We start from the raw sequence: 26,788 nt of genomic DNA, 5'->3' as shown, positions 1-26,788 counted from the left end.
ACCAAATAATTGTTGTTTTCCCCAGCACTAAAGTTGAGAAATTAAAGCAGTTGGTATGAATTGGCTTTGGCTTCAAAGGTGGTCTACAGACTATTATGTGATTAAGAAAAACTAATAAACTATTTTTGGCCCTTAAATTGTCTAAAATGTCTAATTGTGACAAAGTACCTAAATTTTGACTCAGTCCATTATTGCATGAACTTCCCTGCCGGTTTTAAATGTCTGTTCAAAACCTCGCCACCACTCTTTTAGTATCTCTATTATCTAAATTGTCCGTTAAGTACAACTCTCCGAGTTCTGTCGATGATGCAGGTTAACCACAGTAGACTGGTGTCAACTCTGCAGACATTTCTTCAGTGTATTGGCCAGCTCCATCAGTGCCTTTGAAGTTGAGGAGTCTGGGTGCTCTTCAAGGATACTTTGTCCAGCCTCACAGCATGATGTCCACGTCTGCCACAGGGTGAGAAAGAAAGGTGAAATATAAGAAGATATTGACAACAGGAAAGATGAAGATGGTACATCTTCAGCAGTGTATGTGGAAGTGTCATGGCCGAGCGGTTAAGAGCACCGAATTCAAACTCTGGTGTTTCTGATCAGCAGAGTGTGGGTTCGAATCCCCAGCCGTGACACTTGTGTCCTTAAGCAAGACACTTCACCATTGCTTCGTCCTTCGGATGGGACGTTAAACCGTTGGTCCCATGTGTTATGTAACGCATGTAAAAGAACCCAGTGCACTTATCGAAAAGAGAAGGGGTTCGCCCCGGTGTTCCTGGTCCGATCGGCAGCAAATTGCGCCACAGCACCTTGTAAAACATTACATGGTGCTATAAGAATTAGGTCTCATAATTCAAAAACAGTCCCACATCTTGCAGGAAATACTGTGTTACAGCGCCAGGAGCGTCACTGAGTGACGGACATGTGCGCTATATAAGAAGCCACAATTATTATTATTATTATTACATGGGCCTTGAGGCATTGCATGGTGAGTTTTGCCGTACATGTAACACCATGTGTGTATCTACACTTGCCAGTTGATGTTGTTCTTTAGTGAACTGTCTTTTAATAATTTGGGGGGGCTAATCGTCCTTACTCGCAGCTAGAGCTGAATTGCGAAGGACGCGGCTACATCGTGTCCGAGAAGCAGGCATGCAAGGGCGCATTCAGCTGCCAGCCACATCAACCCATTATGACCTAGGAGCACAGCCAAGATCGAAAGTGTTTGATTTTTTCCTGAGGGAGGAAAACCGGATAGTCTGGAAAACCCACATGGCACAGCAGAGAACCAACGCACAACTCAACTTACATATGGCCCCCGACAGGGAATCGAACTGGGGTCACCTTGGTGAGAGGCGAGCGCTTTACGCACAAGCCAACCATGCCACCGTATATTCTACTACCGCAGAGTATATTTGTGGACGTCTGAAGATTTCTCAGTTCTGAAAAGAACTGTCCTGCTTTTTATCTACTACCTGGGCGGCTGGAACTACTACTTTAGCTCATTATCTGCACTACCGCGGAGTGAGTTCTAATTTGGTCTCAACGTTTCGAGCAGCTTGCTGTAGTCGTCGTCGGGAGATTAATTGCAACAAGTAGTATAACAATAAACATGTTGTGTGACTTACAGGGTCCATTGGTATTCTGCCCAGGTACTTCAGCTGGAATTCTTGGGCAAGTTTTTCTACACAACCAGCTGGGAACAAATCTGTCTCTTCCTGCACAATAAAAAAAATAAAAAATAAAAAATTGTTGTTTCAAAAAGTTACAGCTTCTTCCACTGATCTTGTAGAAACGTAAGCTCTAAAGCTCTGCAGCAACTGGGCCAAAATGCTGGAACCATCTTCCTCAATCTGTTCGATAAGTCAATTCCCTGAGCTCTATCAATTCACAATTAAAAACCCACCTCTATCCTAAGTTCTGTTAATTGTTAATTGCACTGTTATTGTTTGTGTAGTTTGTACTCAATTTTGTGTTTGGTTGCTTTTGTGTTTCTTAAGCACTTTGTATCGATTTTGTAAAAAGTGTGATAAATAAGGTTATTTTTTTTTTTCACTACAAAACTGTAACAAATCAATATTCAAAATGCTCAACTGATTTAGAATTTTTTTTTGTAGTCCTAACCTGACAACAAGGACAGACAAAACCACTCATGTTCTCAACAACACCAAGAATCTTCAGTCCCATCTTCCGACAGAAGGTGATCTCTTTCCTCACAGTTGCCAAGGCAACCATCTGGGAGGTGGAAACGATTATAGCGCCATCTGGATTCACATTTTTCAGGACCTTTACAACAGTCAGATGTTCATCGCTAGTTCCTGGTGGAGTGTCTGTTAAAATGAAAAATGTCTTTCAACTACAATTTGAAAACCATATATTAAAACTGATTGCAGTGTTGTAGTCCTGGCAATACCGAGAGAATAATCCTTTCAGGGTGGAAGTGAAAAAATGGACATTGGCCAAGGCTTAATTGAAGTCAGTATGAATCAGGCTCAGTTGTCTTTTTCTTCTTCCCTTCTAGTGCAGCCTCAATATTGAAGTTAATCGCCCTGCAAGACACACCGGGGCTAACCCCTACTCTTTGCGATAAGTGTGTACTGGGGTCTTATACGTGCTTTAATCGTTTTTATAGTAAAACAAGAGACCTACAGCTTTACGTCCCAACCGAAGGACGAAGCAAAGGTTAAGTGTCTTGCTTAAGGACACAAGTGTCACGGCTGGGGATTCGGACACACACACTGCTGATCAGATACAGCAGAACTTGAGTTCAGTACTCTTAACCACTCAGCCACAACACTTAATAAAAGTAAACATTTCTATGGCGCCTACAATGAACACAGCGCCTCGCAAGAAAAACAAAATAACACAAGTAGAAAACATAGCCAAAAAAATAAATAAATTCCACTTCCACATACCCGTTCTATCCGAAGGACGAAGCAAAGGTTGTGTCATGACTGGGATTCGAACCCACCCTCTACTGAATATGAGATACACAGCAGAGCTTCAGTAGGTTCTCTCAACTGCTCAGCCACGACACATCCCATGACACCGTAGTGTCAGATAATATTCCACCATTCCGTCTCAAGTTGAACCCCCATATTAACTCACCAAAGAAAAGGTAGTCCAGTCTACCCCAGAATGTGTCTTTCAAGAACCTCTTGATAAGCTGTGTCTTGCGTGGGCCTCTCCATATCACTGCACTGTCCGTCTGATTGAGAAGCGATCCAACCGACATGACTTTGACATTTCCATGCGAGGACCTAAAGTTGATTTACAAAATAGAGAAGAGATAGCAAGACAAGTGTTTATTTACACAAACCGAATAAATATGAATTTAGAACATGTTTCAGATCAGGGTTGAGAGGAACACAGTCTCCATAGATTCTGTTTTAATCTGGAAATTAGGTTAAAAGATAGTAGTCTGGTTTAATATGCTAAAAACTGAAAAAATCTATTATCAATAGTTACCTGTAACAGTTTTTATTTTAATTTTAATTTATTATATAATTTGCCAATCATTACATTAAAGTCACCTGGAAGTGGTATTTTGTCAAAATAAAGCTTTTGTCACTTAAATATGTGTTTTGATGAGTAGAATATGAATAAACAGTTAACTAAGGTTCTACAAATTTAGTTTCCATTTTATTAACAAATTCAAAAGTAGGCCCAACCCGAGAGGCCGCTGTTCGTGACATCAATCGAGGCGCGATATTTGAAGCACGACAGCTCAAAGTGTTTGCTGCACAGCGCTGGAAAAGACGTTGGACCAGACCACTTTGCAAACATACACCAGTAGCAATACACCTAGTCGACATTGCCGGAAAAATGCAAGAAATAAACCTTTTTTCAAAATATACAAACTCACGACTAGGACTTGCATGTACTTGCACTGACGTGTGTTCGATGTTCGATCGAGGCAAAGTCTGCCTCGATTGACGTCACAAAAGTGGTAGGCGGAGTCAACCCCCAAACAACTTTATCTATTTTTTAAACATTTAAATCGTTACAAACAATTACTCAAAAAATTATTTTATTGTTCATTAACATATACTCTAATATAGAAGAGTTTGCGGTAACACCATGTAATAACAATCTCTAAATGAGTTGGGGTGGTTCTGAAAAGAACCGTTGGGTTAACTCGACGTTTCGATCAGTATGCTCTGATCGTCTTCTGGAGAAATTCTATTTCCAGGTGACTTTAAATCGAGTCTCACCCCTTATTAAATTGTCCTGTCTTTGTCTGTTTGATGTTGTTTTGAAGTATTGTCCAGTTTTCTAGGGAAAGGTACAAAAGCTATGCTTCACCTTGTTTCCAACTTAATGACTTATAAAGTGTTTTTGTTTACAGTTTAAGTGTGCCCTTGTATTGTGGTCCCTTGCTCAGTCATGACCATGATGGCCCTTTATATATTTTTAGTTTGTTTTATGGATGTGCCTTTTCTTGAGAATCTGACTTTGCTTGCATACAAATAAAGGTCTGATACAGTTTACTGTTGAATATAAGAACTAGAGGGCGCACGGGTGATGCTTCTTGCACAAACGCGACAGAACCGCAAGGAGACACGCGCGCGCCATTCTGTATGCGCGTTGAATATGAAACACGTTGGAGTTTGTGTTTATTGAACGCTACGCGCTGCTGTTTAGTTCAACTTACAAAATGGCCGCAAAACACACGCTGTGAGATGCCAGTTTTGTCAATTAGAAAATAGTCGCCTGTGCGCATGCCGGAGCGCGTACATGTATATAGGCCAGTGCGCCCTCTAGTTCTTATATATAACTCTATGTGTTGAACCTACTTTAGTGGTGTCCATCCCCACTCAGTGTTTACAACTTTCTGATCCTCGACAGCCATTAATCTTGGACAACTTGGACCACAGACGTCAACATCAACAAGTCCAACCTATAATAAATAACCTTTCAATTGTTAATCTTGTTGGTGAAGTGTTGGGATCAATGTTACAACCTCTTTCCAACCCTAGGTCTGTAGCCGGCCTATGTCATTTCTACAGATATTTTCATGGTAAATGTGCCACCAGTGTGCCTGACCTAGTTCCACCTATCAGAATTTTTGCTTCTTCTCATCCATACACTCTTGATCTGCTGAGATGTAGAACAAGGAGCCATTCCAACAGCTTTGTTCCCTGTACTGCATCTCTTTGAAACTCCCTGCCTGGTGCATGTTTCCCCCCATCCTACAATCTAGACTGTTTGAAGAGGAATATCAATTTCTACCTTCAGCTCCCCCCCCCGAGTTCTTTTCACCTAAATAATTCTTCCTTTTGTAGCCCCATACCAAGAGCAGCTTTTAGCCTTGTTTGGGGGTGAACTTGCATATTAACAAAAACAATTATTGTAATGCTTCAAAATATCACAGCATTGAAATTTCATTGATATTTTATAACTTCCAAGATTCCAACTTCTTGATGTCTTTGAGATTTTTAAATGTGTTAAATGGTTGATCTGGGAGAATCGGTTGATAAAATACATCCCCTCCTCCATGAAACCATTAATTCCTCATTCAGTTGTATTGGACTGATGATCTCACCTTGTTTGGATGAGACTTTGCAAAAGCCATTGACAGTGTTGCTGCTAAACTGGATTTACCTACGCCTAAAAAAGATGAATCAAAACAAAACAAGCAATTCTCTTTATATTTATAAGGAACCAACAATACAGATTAAAGATCAGTACACAGTACAGATTAAAGATCAACTTGAAATAGAATTAACAGTGTTGAGGCATCTTAGGGTGTTTATTTAAGAAGGTCCAGGTAAAAGTGTGTTGAAGGTGTTTTTTTGTGCTATCGATAAGCACCTTTTGAGAAGAAACTTCCTTAGGTTGATAGAAAACTTCATTGTTTTTTTGTAAAGACCCAAATGGAAAGTCTAAGTTATTGGCTTTTTGGGGGCTACCCTTGGATGATCTTGTGGTTTATTTTTGTTTATCTTATTTCATTGTCTTCTCTCCTTATGTTATGAATGCATTTTTGAAATGTTCTTGCTCCATTTTGATCCGAATACTTTTCAATCAATCAATCAATCAATCAATCAATCAATCAAACATCATTCATGTATTGGACACAAACTTGTTTGGCACTACAGTAAGTTACTTGCCTCCTTTTCCTGATATGACAAGAATCTTATGCTTGATTGCATTCATCCTTAAGTCAATCATCTCTTGATCTGGATCTGTACCACCTGATGATAGAAAAAAAAAATGGTAAGAAGTTTACCAATATGAAAATAAGGGCCCAATTTCATGGGTCTGCTAAGCGCCGAATTCTGTGCTTACTGTAATGTCTTGAGTTTCACAAGAGCTGTTGCTTTGATGCTTGCTTGGTTTATTGTGTCTCATAAATATGTCTTGCTTAATGTACAATGTAAGAAATATACTTATCAATGGGCTACTGTTTCAAGGGTACAATCACTGTATGGGGTGGTGGTCTCTATATGCATTATTCAGCTGCGCTAGCTGTGTAAAGCATAGAATGCAAAGTAACGTGGAGTAGGCCTGTGCACAAAATTCCCCGCTAACCCAGGAAGAACATTTGACATAAGGACAAACAAAAGCATGAAAACAGAAAAGTGGCATCCTCTGAAAAGGAAGCGGGCGGGTTATTACAAATTTTATTTGTCCTTACCTTGCTTTTGACACATTGCTTGCCCTGGGCATCCCTTGCAGATATCAGCTCTCCCTGCTTGTGACTGAAATAAAAAGCATCATGTCAATTTAGAAGAACTCTGATTCAGAATGGGAACATGTTGCATTATATACAAAGCATAGGAAGAAACTAACACTACACAGTAAACTTGCGCCTACGGGTACATCCATGTGTAAATCTCTTTTGTGGGAGTGTTGGCTCTGAAAAGAGCCGGTGTGGTCTCAATGCTTCGAACAGTATACCATACTATATGTTCATCATCTTTTTTTCTCCTGAAGATGAGCAGAGTATACTGTTCTAAACCGTTCGCAAAGCTCAAGACCACACCGGCTCTTTTCAGACTGTCAGTGTCTGAGCCAACACTCTACAAAAGAAATTTACTATTTATTTATATAGTTTCTCCTTATTTATTCAGGAAAAGTTTCCGTATGGTGCCACCACTTTTTCATTCGATTTGAAACAATAGCAGACAGTATCTAATTTACCTCATTGAGATATCCCTTTTTGTAAAAATTTGTGAAAAAGTAGTGGCGCCATACGGAAAATTATTCACACCCATGCAGTTGATTAATTAATTAATTTTTTACATGAATGACATTTCAAATTAATGTCAATATTGATATGTCACCTGTCACTCACTGTCACAGTGTCAGACAGATGGACTGGAGTGGAGCATCTATTTCTACTAGTACTACCTCCAGTGACCAGAGTCCATGACTCCCCCATCCCCATGAATTTGACTTTGATTTGATTGAGGAGGTAAAAATCCATCAACCGATCCCAACTACAGTAGGCTGTTTCAGTCAAATTTAATGCAGGTGATTTTTTCTCTGACAAGATGTGGTCTGTTAAGGTGTATTCTTAGAAGTAAAAATCAATTTAAAATTTTGAAATCGGATGTTTGGTTGCAGAGATATACCGTTTTTAATGAGCGAGGATCGTGAAAAAAACGTACCCGTGTTCAAGTTCAATTCTTATGTTTTTCTTCATATCGGCCACGGCCAAGTTTAATGCACAGCCTATGGCAATAGAGGGCGCACACTAGGCGAGCGCCCTCTATCACTGGGGAGGTTTACAAACTGTGCTTTGAGGAGGCGCTAGTATGATTTTTTATGAACGGCAAAAAGTGATATTTTGTGAATAAAACTAAGGAGCGGCATCGTGGGGGAAATTGTTAACTATAAAAATTAAATATGTGTTAAGTTTTGCAGGTGTTTGTGTGAATATTCTTTATAATTATGTCAACAAATAGCATTATTAAATTAACCAGAATGGAATAAAATTAAAGAGTTTATGACTGGTGTTTTCTTTAATTTAAGATCAGTTGATCCTTTGATTTAAAATTGTAGCATTAACACAGTAAAAATTTAGAACAATCTTTAAAAAACTTGAGGATGAAGGCATTGGTATACATCGATTATTTTTGTTATATTTACAAAGACAATTTCTAAAAACCAATGGCTATATACAATCAATTTTTTTGTTCAACTTTCGTTTCAATTAGTATAGGCCTTTAAAAGTATGTAACAATACTAGTTTCTTTTGACTCAAGATGAGCAGTCTGTTATTATCAATTCAGAACGTAGAAATTATCAAAGAAACAAGATCGGGCAGCTTTCCAGCTTTCTATTATTAGAGCCCCGGCCTATCAAACTTATTGTAACACACGCCCTCTTGTGGTGGCACATCACGGAAACACGAAGATGTACGAGTACGACGTACATGTACAATCGTGCGTATTTAGGACAACTTTGCAAGAAATGGTCTAACAAAACCTTTCTGCGGGAGAAGAAAACATAATCAAATTACACCAAATTTTCACAAGTTTAACTTAAAAGTATGGGAATTAGCACTGACAAAGTCGCATTCAATTTTGATGATTGTCTCTGGAAGAAATCTTGATTCAAAAAATGGAAAACGCCGACAAAAATAGGTTTTTATGGTAAAAGCTATGCGACTAGCTGTACGATGTGCGGAATTTTATCGGCTACACGATGATGTAATCGTTATCTCATTTTGTGTAAACATGTGCTCCCGCATCGCAAAAAACCGACTTCGGGCTTCTTCGGCGCTTTCCGAAGATTTCCGAAATCCGTTGTCCACGGGGTTCAAAGTTGACGTCATGCACAAACGAATGGGCGCTGCACGCCAGGCCAAGCCTCTTTTTTTTGTCGTTGCTCTCTTTTTTTTACAATATCTCCGAAACTATTCATCCGATTTCGAATATTTTTAAAATGTAAGCACGAGGAGAGAATGCTCCTGCCTGCTGTCAAGTCTCATAGTTATGAGTTGTACAAAATGTGAGTTATGATTTAATATATTTCGTTCTTTTTTTTCGGGGCTGTGTGCGTGTGTGTTTTGGTACACGTAAAATCAACTTGATGAAACTGCCTAACTACAGTCTCTGGATAGTATGCTCAGATGCTGGTCCTTGTTCTGTGAAGAAATGTTACTTACTGTTTCTGCCGGGCAACCAACGGCAGCTGCAGCATCTGATTTCCCCTGAGATTCCATTATTGACAATGGGAGTGTTTACAAACAACTTATGTTCAAGGGCGGCGCCATCATTTGTATCGCCCTCTGTTGACGTAGAGGAATACTCACTCAGCCCACGCCCCGCCCCCTCCCCCACATGCAAGTTAACATTTAAGTTGCTGTTAAATGATGATTTCCCCCCCCCCCCCCAAAAAAAAAAAAAATTGACATTATATAATTTTAACTTCAATTCTAAAAATGTCATTTCCAGGTAGGATCCAAGACCCAATTAACCAAAAAACAACTTGAAAACCATACGAATTTATAATGCGTTTCTATTTTCGATGGTGTACAACTACTCAATTCCCCTAATTGCAATGCAAGCAAAACGACTACCAGTTAAATGTTGATCCTTTTACCTAATCCCCGCCGCACACGGTGTTTTACATACACAATTTCAAACGGGCTACCAGACTGACCACTGAGGCCGCAAAATCGTCAAAATTTTTAAGACGGCGTAGTGTGACCGCGATTTTAGGTTAGTTTATCGTTTTGTAGCTCAAGATATGTTGGCCAAAACGCCCGCTGAAATGGGGGAGAATATGGAAAACTATTTGGACGCCCTTAATGGTGAGAATTTCTGACTTTTTAAATTTATAATCTGAATGATAAGATATAATTTTTGAATGAATCTTATTTCTCCATGATGATGATGTGATTGAGTATTTCAATTTCGTTTGTTAAATGAAAATGTTTATGTTACTACACTTACAGTAGATTTGATTTTTGTTAAATGACCTTGTGCGATATTCACAATTATGGTGATCGGCGACACACTTGAGATTTTTTAACTGAAAGTTGCCACTCGTGGAAAACTCCGTTTCCTCCTGCCGGCCACCACCTTTTCACTCATTCATGATGTTCATTCTTCCTTTCATTTTTTCAAAAAGGAATAGGCCTGTTCCATTTATAGATGCTAGTTTATTTCATATTTATTGTTTTTGTTAATAAATAAATGAATGAAAAAGTGACGGCAGGATACAGAAACATTTTCTCTTTTAATAGGAATGCCAGTCAACTCGCCCCCAGCAAAGTCTCCCTCCACTCACTTACAAAAACACCCCTTACAAAGCGATGCGCAAACACGCAGTGCATTTATCCTCACATATGCGAGGCTGCACTTCACAGGAAGGAAGGAAGGAAGATGGCGGTCGATGTCGGTCACTTTGTACCCAAGTCACTTCGTACCCAAGTCACTTCATACCCAAATTGTGGTACCCAAGTCATACTCCTAGAACTATTTCGGTTTCGTCTGGCTATCATCTCCCGTAACCTCATAGACGACTAGTTGCGATAACGTAACCCTCCTGCCGACGGCGGAGCCGGAGGGTTACGAGTCGCTTCAATCGAAAAACAGCGAAATATTTTAGTCAACAGATTTGCTCATTTTTTACCACTTGAAAAAATAATGACACAAATTCTATGAACACGAACGTAATCCTCAATGTCTAATGAATAAGATTCAAAAACACAATTGAGAAAATATTTTGAAAAAAAAGGACAAAAACTTACCAGATTCCGGGAGCGAAACAGTCACAAATTTCCCAGGTTCTATTTTTGAACCTGTCGCTGGTTACCATGCGCAGCCCCAAGCGCTGAACCCAACCGCAGGTACCAGCCGACCGAGCCGCAGCCGAGTTTGACTAAACCATTCTGTAAAAGGGGTGTTACAAGGGGTGCTGCAGTGCGGCATTGCTTTAAGTGAGTGAACAGCGGGCATAGTAAACGGACAGCGCACACGCACTGCCGCGCTGCCTTATAACACCCCTTTTACAGAATGGTTTAGTCTAACAGCAATGAACATCGGGAAGTCACAAAATGGCGAAGCGATAGGTTCAAAATAGAACCTGGGACTGTTTCGCTTGGGGATCTGGGAAGTTTTTGTACTTTAGTTCAAAATACTTTCTCAATAGTGTGTTGAATGTTATTCATTAGATATTGAGGATTAAGGTCGTGTTCTTAGAATTTAAGTCATGATTTTCAAAAGGGGAAAAAATTGAGCAAATCTGTTGACTAGCTGTTGAAATTGTACGCGTTTGACCATTTCGCAGTTTTTCGATTGAAGCGACTCGTAACCCTCCGGCTACGCCGTCGGCAGGAGGGTTACGTTATCGCAACTAATAGACGACCATCTTTCACGCGTTTAACGACCCATGGTTCAATGAATTTTGGAATCAGAAATCTCTCTTTTTTTTTTTTTTAATCTCGCCAAAATTAGGCTCTATGTGTCCTTTGATATATCAACTTGTAATGCTGCGACTAGAGAATCCACTCCGCATCTCAAAAATTGTTAAAAATGATAAATTCTTACCGTAATTTCGGATTCCCTATCTACTGTACGTGTTACTCCTCTGCCAACAATAATTGAAAATTACCCGACCTCGTTTTGCGAGAATGCGTCACGAGAGGGCGAGTACGATCCGTGATTTGTGTACAAAACATACACGGAACCACGAAGCTCGCACAGTTTTGCACACAGCCGTGTACATACTGGTACCCTGTGTATAGATAGACGATAGCCGGACGAAACCGAAATAGTTCTAGGAGTACCCAAGTCACTTCATACCCAAGTCATTTCGTAGCCAAGTCACTTCTTACCCCAATTGTCTGACTCTGAGTCTGACAGAAGTGACCGGCCTTCATTTGCTTTCATGTGGGGTCGCACTAAATACCGACAACTCACGACCCCTCACGACAACTCACGACAACAATTTTTAAATGCACTTTAACAGAACATTTGAACAAAAGTCAACCGTTAAATATATGCACAAGAGTCATATGCACCCAAATCATTTTCAAACTGTTGAAAAAATTGTATTTTTAATTGTAAAAAAGGTGTTTTTTTACCCGAATTTAGTAACGAACAGTAATATCCGCCATGTTGTCTTTCGACGCACTTGGACGATTCTATTATGCCGCAGGGGTAATACAATATGCAAGATGATTATTTACCTTTTTAAAAATGTTTTTCATGGAGTTTAAAACAATATTATATTTAACTTTCCCCTTATAACTTCGAATTCCAGAGTGGTGGCTTAGTTACTAACAAGAAAGAAAAAATCAGCAGCTAAAACCAAAACGAATAAATAAAACTCAGCCCTCAGAAATTACCCCGCCCCCTGCGGTGTAATAGAATCGTCCAAGTGCGTCGAAAGACAACATGGCGAATATTTCCATCGTTACTGAATTCGGGGTAAAAAACACCTTTTTTACAGTTAAAAATACAATTTTTTTCCACAGTTTGAAAGTGATTTAGATGTATATGACTCTTGTTCACATATTTAACGGTTGAATTTTGTGCAAATGTTCTGTTAACCCATCCTACTCATATATTTTTTTAAAGTAAAGTTTAGAAAAAATAGAGTAGGGCTTGCATTAAGAATTTATGAAAAATTAAACAAATACTACTTCAATTTATAAAAAAAAGGACCTTGTTTTCAATTCAGCATGCTTTGACCAAACTTCTTATATTTTGGTCAAAGCATGCTGCACAGTTTGTTTGTTGTTTTATTCAGTCTTTTCCTTTTCCCCCACCCAGCATTTGAACGCAAGCCATCAAAAGAGATTCCTAAAGAACTGGAAGAGCTACTATGTAGGATAGCTCGCAACGGTGAACCATTGTAAGTATAAATGACAAGCTCATCCCGCAAAAAGTGGAGTGCCAGCTCTTGTGTAGTCTGAACTCCCACCAAATAGACCTTATGAATGCGCATCATGTCATTTGAGCAGGTTGAAGGTTGATCATTGGCCAATCCTGTGCACCACGAGTACAAATCTGTGCGATTATTACGCCACCATTTTTTCCTCTAAGATGGCCGCTTGATGATGACAGACACCACCAAGGGACAACAAGATGTTTACCCATTTCAGACTTAATTTAAAATTGTTTCTGAAACTTGAACAGGTTTAAATGTTTTCTATTTTCTTTTTAATCTTCTCAAGCGATTTTGATCATTCTCAAATTTGTAACATTTTCAAAATTACTTGGAACTAAGTAGTCTCGTACCGGGCTAACTGTTGAAAATGTACTTTTGATGCACAGTGCCCTCTTCAGTTGAATGTTGTATTTGAAAAGCATGTAAATACATGTAGTGCAATAAATAGATGTAAGATTTTTTAGTCAATACAAGCTTGCTACGTGTTCATGTACAAATGTTAGGCTGCTAAGCTGCATACGCTTGGCGTCACTTATGCTCTAATTTGCTGTGCAAGCCATCAATACATTGTCAATATTATTATTCTCATCATTGTTATCTTCATCTTTTCTGTCTTTGTTCTAATTGTCTGTCCGTTTGTTCTTGTTCGTATTTATAATATAATAATTACATCAGGCATGCAATTCTTCCGCGTTTCTGCGGATTTCCGCGTTTTTTTTTTTTTTAATTTTGTTCTCGTTTTTTTTTTTTTTTTTGCTAATATATGCCTGGCATTAACAGTGTACAACTACAATCATGTAAAATAAGCCTAGTACATGCTAACAATGCACCTAAGAGCATAATAAACCTCAACAATTTCTAGGGTACCATTGTGGGTATCATGTCCCGGGGCGTTTCGGCTGCCTCGCTCAGCACTTGCGTTGTGCCTTTGAAAATTTTCCTCTTTTTTTTTTCTACGGGCAGTTGCATGCCTGTTACATGTATGTTAGGTTTGTCTGTCCATCTAACCACAAACCTCAGGCTTCTAGATGATGCCTCCATTTCTCTGCCTCGTCAAAGAGCTTTGTTTATTGGTTACTTCTTTATAAACTATTGTTATTCCTGTGAACTGTTTTCATGAAGCATGGAAATAAATGTGAGTTTTAATTTAATTGAAATAGTGTCCAGCTACATTACAGGTAGAGACCAGCTACATGTACATGTAGGGTAGAGACTTGGAATTTGTGAAGAAGGACATGCTGTTTCTCTTGCCAAGATCATGCTGGCATCAAAGTGAACATTTTTGTTTGTTCCACTGGCCCTATCAAGCCCAAATCCTTATTAAACCAGTAGTACAATGGCAAGTTGACTAGCCTTCTTGGGCTAGTCGACTGGTTGTAGTTTCCATCCATTTGTAGTGTTATTGTATGTGGCTAAAAATGGTTCCATATTTTCCTAAACTTGGTTAAATTTGTAACTTCAAGTGCCTCGAGACTCTTTTGGGTTAAGGGCGTTAAATACATGTTAAAGCTGTTTTATCATTATTATTCATTATTATTATTATTAGTATTATTATTATTATCATTATTATTACTATTCACAGATTTCCATGGTGTAAGCTCAAGCCTCTTGTAGTCACCAAGCTTGAGAATGTCATACAAGAATATATCCAGACCAACCCTTGTGAGGAGGTCCCAATGCTTCCTAACGTGGAGAATGTCAAGTTTGATGATATGAGAGAGAGACTCATGCGTTCACTCAATGCATTCAACAGGTAAGTCATGTGAGCTCTTAGAGACGATGTGGTGTGTCAAGTATGTTTTCTTTCTTTTCTTTCCCTATAGGCCCCTATCTTTATACTGTTCCTTTTTTTTTCTTGTGCGTTTCTCTATTCTAACAACAAATTCTACATTGATGCTGGTTTTCTTTTCTTGCGATTTGAGCACCTTGTGATGTGGATATTGCACAATTCATATATATTCATTATTATTATTATTATTTTATCCAGAAAACCATGTGTGGCTTTAATAATGAGTCTTTAATAAAGTCTCATTGGTTATATTTTCAACTGAGTTTGCCACACGGCAAACCTTGGAGCATTGTAACTCGAGTTGAAATTAAGTTCACAATTACTTGTTGTGATTTTTATACTGTACATCACCAAGTAACACTTCAATGTTTTTTTTAGATTGTATTTTATACTTCTCTACCACATTGATTTCTTCTTAGCTTGATTTTGGTTATTATATAGGTGTTTGTTATTGTTTGTTTTTTACACCATGAATACTTCGATGGATTTGTGCGCTTTATAAGTTGTCGTTCTAATTATTATTATTAAAGACAGTGGACACTATTGGTAAATGTCAAAGACCAGTCTTCTCACTTGGTGTATCTCAACATATACATAAAATAACAAACCTGTGAAAATTTGAGCTCAATCGGTCATAGAAGTTGCGAGATAATAATGAAAGAAAAAACACCCTTGTCACGCGAAGTTGTGTGCTTTCTGATGCTTGATTTCGAGACCTCAAGTTCTAAACTTGAGGTCTTGAAATCAAATTCGTAGAAAATTACTTCTCTCTCGAAAACTACGTCACTTCAGAGGGAGCTGTTTCTCACAATGTTTTATACTATCAACCTCTCCCCATTACTCGTAACCAAGAAAGGTTTTATGATGATAATTATTTTGAGTAATTACCAATAGTGTCCACTGCCTTTCATGCTTTCATTTTTTGCTGGTAAATGTTCCTCAAGCATGCACATGCTATACAAGCACGTCTGCTCTCTGGAGGGTGAAAACAATATAGTGAGTTAAATATTTAGAATCATGAGTCAAATAGTTAGCACTCTAGTTGGTATATACATGGTTTGTTTTTCTTCTCCTGCTTGTGGTAATCATCAACTACATGTATGAACTATTATCTCCCACTCTGACAACTGATTTTCCCTCATCTACTTTCCCCCCTGTTTTTAGAGTTAAAAGTTTGATTTAGGAGACTTTTTACCGATTTGAGGCAGACAAATCTACTTGCAATGTGTATTTAATTTACTTTTTCTTGTTCTTGTATCTTAACATTTTTACTGGGTATTTTCCAATTTATAATTATTTCTTAAAATTGTTGACTTGTCAGACTGTGATGTTTTTGTCTTGTAAATTTTCAACCAGTTTTGGTCACTACAATGTATGTGATTATGTTAATAAAATTTACCAATTTATACCAATATGTTGTAGAACATTCATTTTTATATCTGCCAAATCAACAATCACTCAAGTCCGAACAATGCAATGATTATGTGTGTTTCTTGTTTGTTTCTTCTTCAAACCAGTGCTCCATTTACCATGCAACGGCTTTGTGAACTACTGACGCATCCTAAGCGGTATTACCAAAGGAGTGACAAGTTCATGAGAGGCGTGGAAAAGGTAATGCAGCCCTGTTATTGTTTCGAGATGTTTTACTTGATAAATATTTTGTGAAGAATATTTAAATTAAATTGATCTTCTTCTGTTTTCTTTTAGTTTGTTTATTCTTAAAATGTTTATGATTGGCTGATTTCCGCTTTTCGATTGGCCGAAGGTGCTCTATCGGTGTGAATATTTATTTCTTAGGCCTTGTGTTTCTTACAGCGCTGCCATCCCCATAGTGGTATCCATCACCTCGATCCAACGGATATGCGAATACTTTATTATTAGGGGATGAATGAACTGCATGTTGTTGTGGGTGCGAAGCTGCAGGGGAGATGCCTTTGGCCAGCAAAAAAGCATGAAGATTGTTGCTGTGCTTTGATATTCTTATTTTAAAATAGGTTTTCTCGGCTAATTTAGGAAAAAGAGCAGCCAATTTAACCACCAAGCTTTTCTATTTCGCACGAAATAGAATGCTACTGAAAAGGGTCATTCGACTTCGTTTTATGATTAGTCAAATGTAATGTTGCGTCATTCGATTTAACAAAATAACAATTCAATTTAACAATTCATCAAAGCAGCATTCAAATTCGCAGTCGCTTCTGGAGGCGTCTGTGTCTCGAAAAAGAATGACGATACACTAAACTTATCATAGTGCTATAGGAATTTGACTCGACTCAAAACAAAATTGAATGGCCGAATTCTGAATTTGAAACACAGTCACAACTGGAGAGGCAAAACAGCTTTATTTCGTACGCATGAAAAAGAAATTGGCTGCTCATTTGCTGGATTTGACCGAGAAAACCTATAGTAATACTTTTATCTAACCTGGCCTTTGTAATGTTTGTTCCCCTTCTTATATTGTTGTTAGCCCTGCCAAGTGATGTCCAGACAATTGCATTATTTGCTCTTATATTTTTGTGTGTGGCCTCTTACATGTATTCACCTTTTTTTCAGAACAATGCTTTATGTGTTAAATCTTAAAATTTGTTTCAATGTGTTTGGTCTCCCCTTTTTTAATCGCCTTTAGGTTTTATCTTTTTAGTTTTACAAATTTTGTTTGTTTAAAATTGTTATTTTTAAAAACACATAGATTTTAGTCTGTTTAACTACTGTTGTGTATTTTTTTAATTGAACATTCAAGAAACTTTAATTAATTAAATTGAAATGAATCTTGTTTTTGTTTACATCATAATCATTTAATTGTTAGCTCATTTGATAATTTTTAGTATGGAAACTGCGCTGTTTAAGTATCATTCATATTATTATTACTATTATTGTTATTAATCTTGATTGTGGTCTACATTGTATGTTTGCAGAATGTCCAGGTTGTAAGCACCATAACGCCAGCCGGGAAACGCATCACCCATTCCTGTGAGGTACGGAATACAACCCTTCTGATGAACGGGATACCCTCTGATACCCACACCCAAACAGCAAGTACAGTGTCTAGTGAATCCCAGCCAGTCGAGACCACCCCGCCATCGGATGAAACCAACCACACCAACGGAAACACAGCCAGTTCTTCCCTAGTCCCCAAGCCACCAAATGATGCCGTCGTTTGTTCCCCTGCTGCCAGTGAACAAGACGTTGATTCCACGAGGCATTATGCCAATGCCTCGGTATCCAAACCTGCAATGGATACCAGTGAAAGAACTAGTAGCAGTGATGACAGTTTACCAGTTAAGGACATTAAAGAGACGTCGGAGCACAATGAAGCTGAGGCTTGTAAAATGATGGAAGTTGAAAGCAGGACAGGTGTCGTTGATTCGGACGACAGTGACGGAAATAAAGGTGCGTTGTAGAATAAGTACAATGTAGTACAAAATACCTATTGTTGGTTTGGAATGTGATTAAAATCATTGATTTAATTAATGAGAACTAAGTTGATTTAATTTATGCTGGACAGAGTCAACATATTTTTCAAGATTAGTCAAGAAGTGGCCATGTACAAGTACAATACATGTAATTTATGGTCTTGAGAATCTTTTGAGAAGAGGACCCAATTTCATAAGGCTGCTTTAAAGCAGAAAATAGTGCTTAAAAATCCCTGCTTGGCAGTAATGAGCAGGATACCAGTCACAAATTCTAAACGTGACTTGGCATTTTGCCTGGTAACCTTATTATACATGTAGTAGGCATACTTTTGTTGTGCTTAGCATCTTTTTGTGCTTAAGCAGCTCTATGAAACTGGGTCCAGATCTTCACATCTTGAAACTCTCCTGTGGTGGTGTATACAGTTTAATCACTGTATCGTCACTGATGAGCCTGTAGTTTGGGTAGTGGTTCCTGTTTTACTTTAATCATTTTGAGTTTGGGGTTTTTCCAAATTCCAGCTCACCTCTCGCAGGAGGGTTTTGTTTCACAGATCTTCTCTAGCGCACACACTTGTTGAAGGATAACCAACTGTTTGCTCAACAGTAACAGTTTACCGGCCAGAATATGGTAGCCATAGCTGTAGCCACCAATACACCGATCCCTTAGGCTCCGCCCACGGCGCACGTGTGAGCAAGAACACGTGAGCCTTTCAATGGCATTATGCATTCTGTTCAACACTGCTGCGCGCGCCAAGCATACGCGAATGCACATTGGACTGTATAGTGTCAGACTTTGGTTGTTCAATGGACTGCGATTGGTCAATACGCAATGGGGCGGAACTTAATGGATCGGTCTTGATTCGATGACGTAAAGCCGGGTTCATACTTTTGGAATTTTTAAGTCTTGTGGAAGCTTATGATGATGTTGCTTTTTGGAGTTGAAGTCAATGTGTGATATCGACTCTCATGATACTGCGTATGGTGTCTTAGCATCATACTTTGTGTGGTGTCTTAGCATCATACTAGTACAGTGATTGATACAGCGCAAGGGCCATCTGAAGCACCTACTACATAATAGCATTGTTCTTAAGATTTACTATAAATAATAGTATTAAAACTTGCGGGTACTTGTGTATTAATTATTTATTTATTTATTGATTAGTATTTGTAGTCTAGGCTATACACTGAGGTTCATTGCACTTGTGTCCAGATGCAAAATATTTACCGTAATTATTTTATGTTTTCAATGGGAATTTTTACCACTCCTGTGAGTTTTGTAACTTAAAGAAACCGAGCACTTGGAATTGATAGTTTTTCTTTGTTTTGTGTGGTTTATGTAGCGCAATCCACTCTCACACAGTTAGTTATTGATGTACGGTTGTTGTCTGATTTGGAGATTTATATTTTATATGTATTTATATTATTTAGTTTCTTAGTTTCTTATAGATAAAAAGTACAATAATGCACATTAATTAGGTAAAAACATTCAAAGATACAGCAATAAGCAATTAAAGTGAGATTAATTGAAAGTGATTGACGCTTTGTTTTGTCAATGCAGGAGATGTTGATCAAGATAGCTGTTCCTCCATGGACAGTGCCGATAGCGGTGGTAGCTCACCAGATTCAGCCTTACCTCCTACCACTGGTTTCTTTAACACGTTACATCGAGAGGTTACAACACCAGACAAAAAAGGTTTGTTTTATTCTCAGTCAATAAACAAGTGATTAGTCGATTTGTTCGCCAGTTGATCTTGTTCTATCAATAAGCTTAGAATTATTCATTATCAAAAACCACAGATTATCAAAAGCACGATTACACACTCTGCACTACAAAGTTACTGTTGCCTGACCATGTTTTCTATAGTTTTTAGTGTATACGCTGGTGACTGGTACTTAACAAGCCTGGAATTTTAGCCTCAGTTGCGCTGGTCTTCTTCTTGGCCTTGGTGCCCCTTTAAAAGTTTCTCATAGATTTGTTTAATGGAAAAGTGCACTTTACAAAATGAAAGGGCATCGCCCTTTCCTAGATGAAATTCCAGGCCTGTAACTGAAATAAGGATAGCAAATGTTTAATTTCATTTGTTTTCAACCTAAATTTAAAAGCCAACTATTGGAGCTCTTACATAACACTCAACCAATATGGATATAATGTTTATTGGCTTATATATAACAGTTTGTTTGAACATTTATATGGCATTTTCTTTTAGTACAAGACACAGTGGATTCCTCATCATGCTCAGCAGCAGCAGCTCCACCACCAAGAGATGAAGACAAATCAACCTCAGGGCCCAGTTCAATGCCCCAACCAGACCAAAGTCATTACAGTATTAGCCCACCAGCACTGGGAAGAGAACAGCAGTCTTCCCCACCCCCTCCACCCCCACCACCTCCATCAATCAGTTCTGCCGCTGTAGAATCTAGTGACACAAGAACAGACGGACAGGAGGAGGAGGGTACTCCTATGGAGGGAGAGTCTCCACCTGAAACCTCAAACTCTGAGGTGGTTACCTCTGACGCGGCTACCTCGGATGCTGCTACCGCGGAGGCGGTAACCTCTGAGATGGCTACCTCTGAGGCAGCTACCTCTGAGCCGGCTAGCTCTGAGCCGGCTACCTCTGAGGCATTTACGTCTGAGGCAGTTACCTCTGAGGTGGCTACCTCTGAGCCGGCTATCTCTGAGCCGGCTACCTCTGAGGCAAGTCCGTCTGAGCTGACTACCTCTGAGGCGGCTACCTCTCAGGCAGTTACCTCCGAGGCGGCTACATCTGAGGCAGTTGCACCTGAGGCGACTACCTCTGAGGCAGCTACCTCTCAGGCAGTTACCTCTGAGGCATGTACCTCTGAGACGTCGTCTACTGAGGCAACAACAGCGGAGGCGTTAGACCCTACAGCCTCAAGCACTGAAACATCCATCGTTGACCAATCCACCTCTGAGATGAATGTTTCAACCAGTGGGGCCTCAACACCAGGGACATCTACAGTTTCAGCATCTACATGTTCCTCCGAGGCCATGACCACAGAACCATCGGAAAAGGATGAGAAGAACAAGAGTCAGGAGGCTGCAGACCAATCTGAGGTGGACTCTGGGCTTAACAATGTCAGTGAAACCACTCCAATGGAACAGGATTGATCCAAACACTCAAATTAAATGTATTTTTTTTTAACAACAAAGATATTTTAAATGATGATGGTGGTTTTGGTTGCATACAGATGCCTGAAGAATGTGCACATGGCTGTTTCGAGCTGTATTTGGGCATGGTAGGAGTCAAGTTTTTTTGGATCTATTTTACAATCATATGGATTGTTTTGTACTTTATAGTCTTGTTTCCTTTCCCGCATGGCACACAGTATCTACTGGCAAACCAAATCGCTCGTTTTTGTATCCCCAATGTTATCAGTACATGAGTTAAATTGATCGTAATTGCCATGTATTCTTCTTATCAGGAAATATCAAAGTTTATCGTCCAGTTTTTAGACAGTTCCTTTGTATGTGCCAAACACGAGAAACCCCATTCATAGTTTAAAGCTACTCATAAATGCTGTCCAGTCACAACTCTATCTAAGTCAAAGGTGTGATCAGGGCCCATTTTAATGGCTCTGCTTACCGTAAGCAAAGAATCTGTGCTTACGTCAAGCGTATTTCTGGCGCGTGTGTACTCCCATGTTACTAGGCATTCTACGCTTACAAGGCTAGCGTAGATATTCGGTGCTTGCTGTGCAAGCGGAGAATGGTGATTGTAAGGGCAGAATTCGGCCGTTAGCAGAGCCATGAAATTGGGCCCTGTTTTGTGAACATGCTGATGCGCTTTTTTGTACCACATGCAAAATAGTTTTGTAAAACACTGCAAAGAGGTAATGTTTTCGTTTTTGTAGATTGCAAGTTGGAGAAAATAGAGTATTTGTAAAATACTTTGTAATTGATGTCAAATTTTTTCCATTGGAGTTTTAAATACTTGTTTTTGTTTTGTTCAAGCAAAATGGAAATTGTGAGACAATTTTGTTCACTTACCATTTGTTACGTGTTGTGAAAGACAAAAAAAACTGCAGGGCATTGTGTACAATGTTTATGTGTAATTTATCTGTACATATTTAAAATAAGCACTTAAAAAAAGGAAGAAATGAAGTGCTAGGCAATTAATTACATTCAGCCTGATAAAGGTGCATATTATTATCATCAGAAATCTGATTATTGTTGAAATTTTCAGAGAATTTGCTTTTAGAGAGACACTTAACGTTTAGAACAAACTATGTACGTCTGTGAATAATGTTCATGTCTGAAATGTGTAATTTTGATCATATCTCTAAGCTGTTTTTGAGAGGTGCTGTATTTTGTTTCTAGAACAACAATGTTTTGTCAATTTTGTTTTTTTATACTGTGGTAACTTGTAGTCATGAACATTTCAGCATTAGGCCTGTAAGAAACATGTTGGCTTTACCTGCCATGGTATATTGTATGTTTGTCGGCCATTATCTAAGTGGGCAGTAAGTTTATGGGCACAGGTCACAAATGCACCCAGCAATTACTACTGAGGTACAAGAAGCTCATTTGAAGAAGTTCCAAGGTTGCTTTAGAAAACTGATTCAATATGCAAATGCACACATCCTAAGCTGGCAAAATAATACAGTAAGGAATTATTGCTGATACTGTACCCCCCCAAAAAAAAAAATATTTAAAATAAAATAAAATTGTGAACCAATTAGTGAAAAATGCACATGGTGTTCCCGATGGCAGCATTTTCTTCATCTTTTATGTGAAGCTGTTTGTAAAACTTGACTCTTCATTGTCAGTATTGCATCTTTGTCAAACTACATCAAAGAGTTGTATATAAGAACTACATTGTAGAGGGCGCACTGGCCTATATACGCGACCCCGGCATGCGCGCATGCGGCCATTTTCTAAGTTGACAAAAGGGCATCGCACAGGGTGTGTTTGCGCGGCCATTTTGTAAGTTGACAAAACAGCATCGCGTGGCGTTCAATAAACACAAACTCCAACGTGTACTTCATACTCAACACGCGTACAGAATGGCGCGCGTGTCTCCTTGCGGTCTTGTCGCGTTTGTGCAAGCAACATCACCAGTGCGCCCTCTAGTTTTTATAATATAACTCTATGGATAAGAGGAAACTGGCTATTCCAATCTATTCGTTGATGTCCTGTTACAGTGCTGTTATCCGCCATTACTGGAACGCAAAAGCACCAAGTTTCTTTTTATAGTTTTTTTTTATGAACACAGACATTTGTGACCAATGATGACGACACTAATTGATGCCTTCCTGTCGTGTGTATTTGAGTTTTTTATAAGAAAGGGGCGGTGGGTGATTTTGTCCGCAAAACCTGAGTTACTCCATGTAACTTGATTAACTACGGGTACACCGAACTTGAGGCTCTGAAGGTCATTGTTAGAAAAGGAAAATATAAAGTGCTAAGTAATTCCAATCCGGTTTTTTTATGTCTTGTAACAATGTTGTTTTCTGCCTCTGTTTTTTATGGGCTTCTGTGACCAATGATGTTGATACTAAGTAAAGCCTTCCCGCCATGTGTATGTTGAGCAAAAGTGAAGACCTAAAATGGTTCGGCCTGTACAGTAGTATAATACGCCAGCCTTTTTAATTTTGAAAATCTATTATTTATTTTTTGAATTTTTCAAAATGTGCATTCTCCCCTCCAAGCATAGTGAAGCAGAGAAGGTGTAGCTAAGTGTTTCCTTGTAATGCCAACATGTAATTACTCTTTTGTCAGGCCTGGAATTTCATCTTTGAAAGGGCAAGGCCATTTTTATATTGAAAAAGGCAATTCCTCTGGAAAATCTTGAAGCCTATGTGAAACTTTTGAAGGGGCACCAAGGCAGAGACCAAGACCAGGGCAACACAGGTCATGGCATCCGTGGCCCCCTGTGAAATTCCAGGCCAACTTTTATCATACTGGGGAACAGTGATTCAAGCAAAGATAACTGAAGTATGATGATAATGCGGCCATTTTAAACTTCCCTTTTCCATCAGTGTCAACAAACCAGGGTGTAAACTTGCACAGCTGGCAACCAGTCGGACCCCTTATTATGAACAAGTATGTTTTTTATCCATATTACACACAGAACATGACAGACATGGTGACAGTGGGAAGTCAGTTAAAAAAGAACTCATTTTTATAAGCCTAGGATTTTTTTCTTTTTATTTGTTATTTTGTGTTATCTAGACAACAAATGGAACTCGTCAGTGTATTTTTTACTTACATGGTTCATGGGCAATAAAGCACTTCACATGTATGTAGATTATTACACTCAATTATAAATGACCAAAAAATACCATTCAAAGAATTTTGATGAAATCAATACTGTTATGAATCAGATTGTATTCTTAACAGATTTAGATCGGTGTCTCAGATTTTTATAATGAAATAAACGGTGACCAAAAAAAGAGTTGCAAAACATTTTTAGAAGGGCCCAGAAAAAAACTGCTTAAGAAACCCTGCTTAGCAATAGGTAGCTGGATACCAGTCACAAAGTGTACATGTGACATGGTATTTTGGCTGGTAACTTTATTCTGGTTGGCATAATTTTGTTTTGCTTAGCTTATTTTTGTGCTAAAGCAGCTCTATGAAATTGTGCCCTGATGCGGCTTCAAAAAGTCTGAAACACAGAAACTCAATTATGCAGAGCATACCCTAGCAACTAGCATATTATTTAGTCTTTTTGTTCCACAAGTGTTTTCCAACAATATCAAGTCTATTTCCCAAATACTATGATTTGCTAAGCTCCAGCCTTTTCATTTATGGACCCATCAAAACTGGGCCCAATTTCTTAGAGATGCTTAAGCAGGAAATATTGTCCTAAAAGTTTTCTGCTAAGCAAAAAATAGCAGGGTACCAGTCACATATTGTACATGTGAAATGCCATTTTGGCTGGTAACCATATTTTCGTACAAACAGTTTTTGTGCCGAGCCAGTTTTTGTGCTAGAACACCTCCATGAAATTAAGCCCATAGTCTACTTTAAAAATGTAAAGAAACTGTCACTATTTAGATTGCTGCTTTTACCCTTCAATAGTTAAAGATGGTTGAAAAGGTCAAATGCAGTTTTAAGATTGCTTATTTTCATTTGCTAGATTCCTTATTATGAAAATGGGAAAATTTTACAAGTCTCTAACCTTTGTTTAAAAGTTAGTTGTCACTTGTTCAATGCTACTTGTCAGCTTGTAGCTGTGAACAGCAACTCTATAACATTGTGCCATGAGCTTGGTTCATACTTCCTGCGAAGGCAAATGAATGTTGACGTCACAAATTTGCAACAAATAATTTGCTTAGTAGGATTTGAAATTTTGCATTGTGGAAATAAGATAAAGAAGAGTTTGCGGTAACACCATCAATTTGCTGCATAAACAGAGTTGTAATTTGCTGCAAAAATAGAGTTGTGACGTCGAATTTACATCAAATTTGCTTCGCATTCGTAGGAACTATGCTCCTGGCTTTAGTTTGTTTCTGGTTGTGACTGTTTTATGTCTCACAATGTGGCAAGGAACCAGAGCTTTGAAAAGGCTTAAAATTAATACTGTAATGACACCTTGAAAAAAAGGCATACCAATAAATGGGATAGGCAGAAATGCAAGGCTACATGTACATGTATATCAAATCCACTGTCATGTGTAGATGTCCGTTTGGTTTTAGGTTTTTTCTTTTATAGTTTTACTGTTTAGAGAATAAATCAATTTTTGTGTTTATAAAAAATGGAAACTGTTTGAAAAGTGTTTTTGTCTTTGATTGATATATATATTTGCTTTTCTTGAATGTACAAAATTTGATATGCCCTAATGCAGTTTTTTCTCCCGATTGTCCCAAACCATGAACTCTATTGTCCTCTTTTGTTATAGGTCCTCAGTTTGAATGTGTATACATGTACCTACTCACTCACACACACATCCTTACGGATGTTTGTGGGTCCTGCATTGATAAAACTAATTATCTTCAAGTACGCTCTAATCCTCCAATCAAATTGGCAGAATGGAGTGGTGATAAAAACCTTTATCTTCAAGTACGCGCTAATCCTCCAATCAGATTGGCAGAATGGAGTGGTGATAAAAACCTATATTGCACGGCTAATATCACTACCATGTGTCTTGTGTGTTCTATGTCACGCGCCAAGTTTGCTTGAAGATAAATACGTTATCACACGCGTGCTCGTGGAAATACGAAAAATATAGCGCGTCTGCGTTCCATATCCAACTCGGCCTTCGGCCTCGTTGGATATGGGACGCAGAAGCGCTATATTTTTCCGTATTCCACTCGCGCTTGTGTGATAACTTACATTGTCCCCTTTTCTATAGAACTTCAATGTGTGGTCTATTACTATGTATAGGAGACTTTCTGGGACTATAGGTGGCAGCAGACTTACCGGATAAAGCCATTGTTCTCAGAGTTATGCGCATGTTCAGAACTACGTAAGCAATGGAAATTTACCTGGTTAGTCTGCTGCCACCTAGCGTTGGAAAGTCTCGCATTGAGATTGTCTTGTGCGGTCCATTGTTCTTATTGAGTTTTCCTTGTAGGGTCCTTTGTTCTGTTGTCAGGGTCCCACAAGGGTCCTTCTGTAAGCCAACACCCGTTTGTGAATCCCTTGAGGCAAGGGTTTATCTCATTGTAGTGCCGTCCCCATTAGTTTTGCACACGAAAGCAAAGCGAGTACATCCTTGCTTTGTCACAACACCAAATTCCTTTTGTTTGAACAAGTAGACATGGTCACAAACCAACTTTA

The 26,788-nt window shown here is 38.7% G+C and overlaps 2 protein-coding genes across 3 annotated transcripts; one reads left to right on the top strand and one right to left on the bottom strand.

The window, feature by feature from the left end:
- Window positions 1–105: 105 nt before the first annotated feature.
- Window positions 106–9,220, bottom strand: LOC139953279 (uncharacterized). The gene is made up of 9 exons (XM_071952760.1): window positions 9,113–9,220; window positions 6,635–6,698; window positions 6,108–6,191; window positions 5,540–5,604; window positions 4,791–4,894; window positions 3,103–3,254; window positions 2,119–2,324; window positions 1,623–1,712; window positions 106–450 (listed from the first exon to the last, which is right to left on the bottom strand). The coding sequence occupies exons 1-9, from the start codon at window positions 9,167–9,169 to the stop codon at window positions 334–336; spliced, it is 939 nt and encodes a 312-aa protein (XP_071808861.1). The 5' UTR covers window positions 9,170–9,220; the 3' UTR covers window positions 106–333.
- Window positions 9,221–9,607: 387 nt separating this feature from the next.
- Window positions 9,608–25,928, top strand: LOC139954210 (uncharacterized). 2 transcript variants are annotated; one of them, XR_011788065.1, is made up of 8 exons: window positions 9,608–9,760; window positions 12,729–12,810; window positions 14,429–14,599; window positions 16,153–16,246; window positions 17,548–18,022; window positions 19,604–19,738; window positions 20,253–23,758; window positions 23,952–25,928. XR_011788065.1 is itself a non-coding variant. In XM_071953928.1 (7 exons), the coding sequence occupies exons 1-7, from the start codon at window positions 9,697–9,699 to the stop codon at window positions 21,173–21,175; spliced, it is 1,944 nt and encodes a 647-aa protein (XP_071810029.1). In that variant the 5' UTR covers window positions 9,608–9,696; the 3' UTR covers window positions 21,176–25,926. The 2 variants fall into 2 exon arrangements, 1 of the variants encoding a protein (XP_071810029.1); XM_071953928.1 differs by having other exon boundaries at window positions 20,253–25,926.
- Window positions 25,929–26,788: the final 860 nt, after the last annotated feature.

The sequence above is a fragment of the Asterias amurensis genome, chromosome 2, assembly GCF_032118995.1.
Source record: "Asterias amurensis chromosome 2, ASM3211899v1".
Taxonomy (NCBI): Eukaryota; Metazoa; Echinodermata; class Asteroidea; order Forcipulatida; family Asteriidae; genus Asterias; species Asterias amurensis.
The sequence above is the reverse complement of the archived record's forward strand: the minus strand, read 5'-3'. Positions and strand labels throughout refer to the sequence as shown.

Excerpts from the sequence above, each read along its gene's own strand:
- LOC139953279 (XM_071952760.1), bottom strand. The coding sequence starts at position 9,169 with ATGGAATCTCAGGGGAAATCAGATGCTGCAGCTGCCGTTGGTTGCCCG. Across the intron at positions 6,699-9,112 it reads TTGGTTGCCCGGCAGAAACA|TCACAAGCAGGGAGAGCTGA; the intron begins GTAAGTAACATT and ends TTTTTATTTCAG. Across the intron at positions 2,325-3,102 it reads ACTGGACTACCTTTTCTTTG|ACACTCCACCAGGAACTAGC; the intron begins GTGAGTTAATAT and ends TCATTTTAACAG.
- LOC139954210 (XM_071953928.1), top strand. The coding sequence starts at position 9,697 with ATGTTGGCCAAAACGCCCGCTGAAATGGGGGAGAATATGGAAAACTAT. Across the intron at positions 12,811-14,428 it reads GCTCGCAACGGTGAACCATT|ATTTCCATGGTGTAAGCTCA; the intron begins GTAAGTATAAAT and ends TACTATTCACAG. Across the intron at positions 14,600-16,152 it reads TCACTCAATGCATTCAACAG|TGCTCCATTTACCATGCAAC; the intron begins GTAAGTCATGTG and ends TCTTCAAACCAG.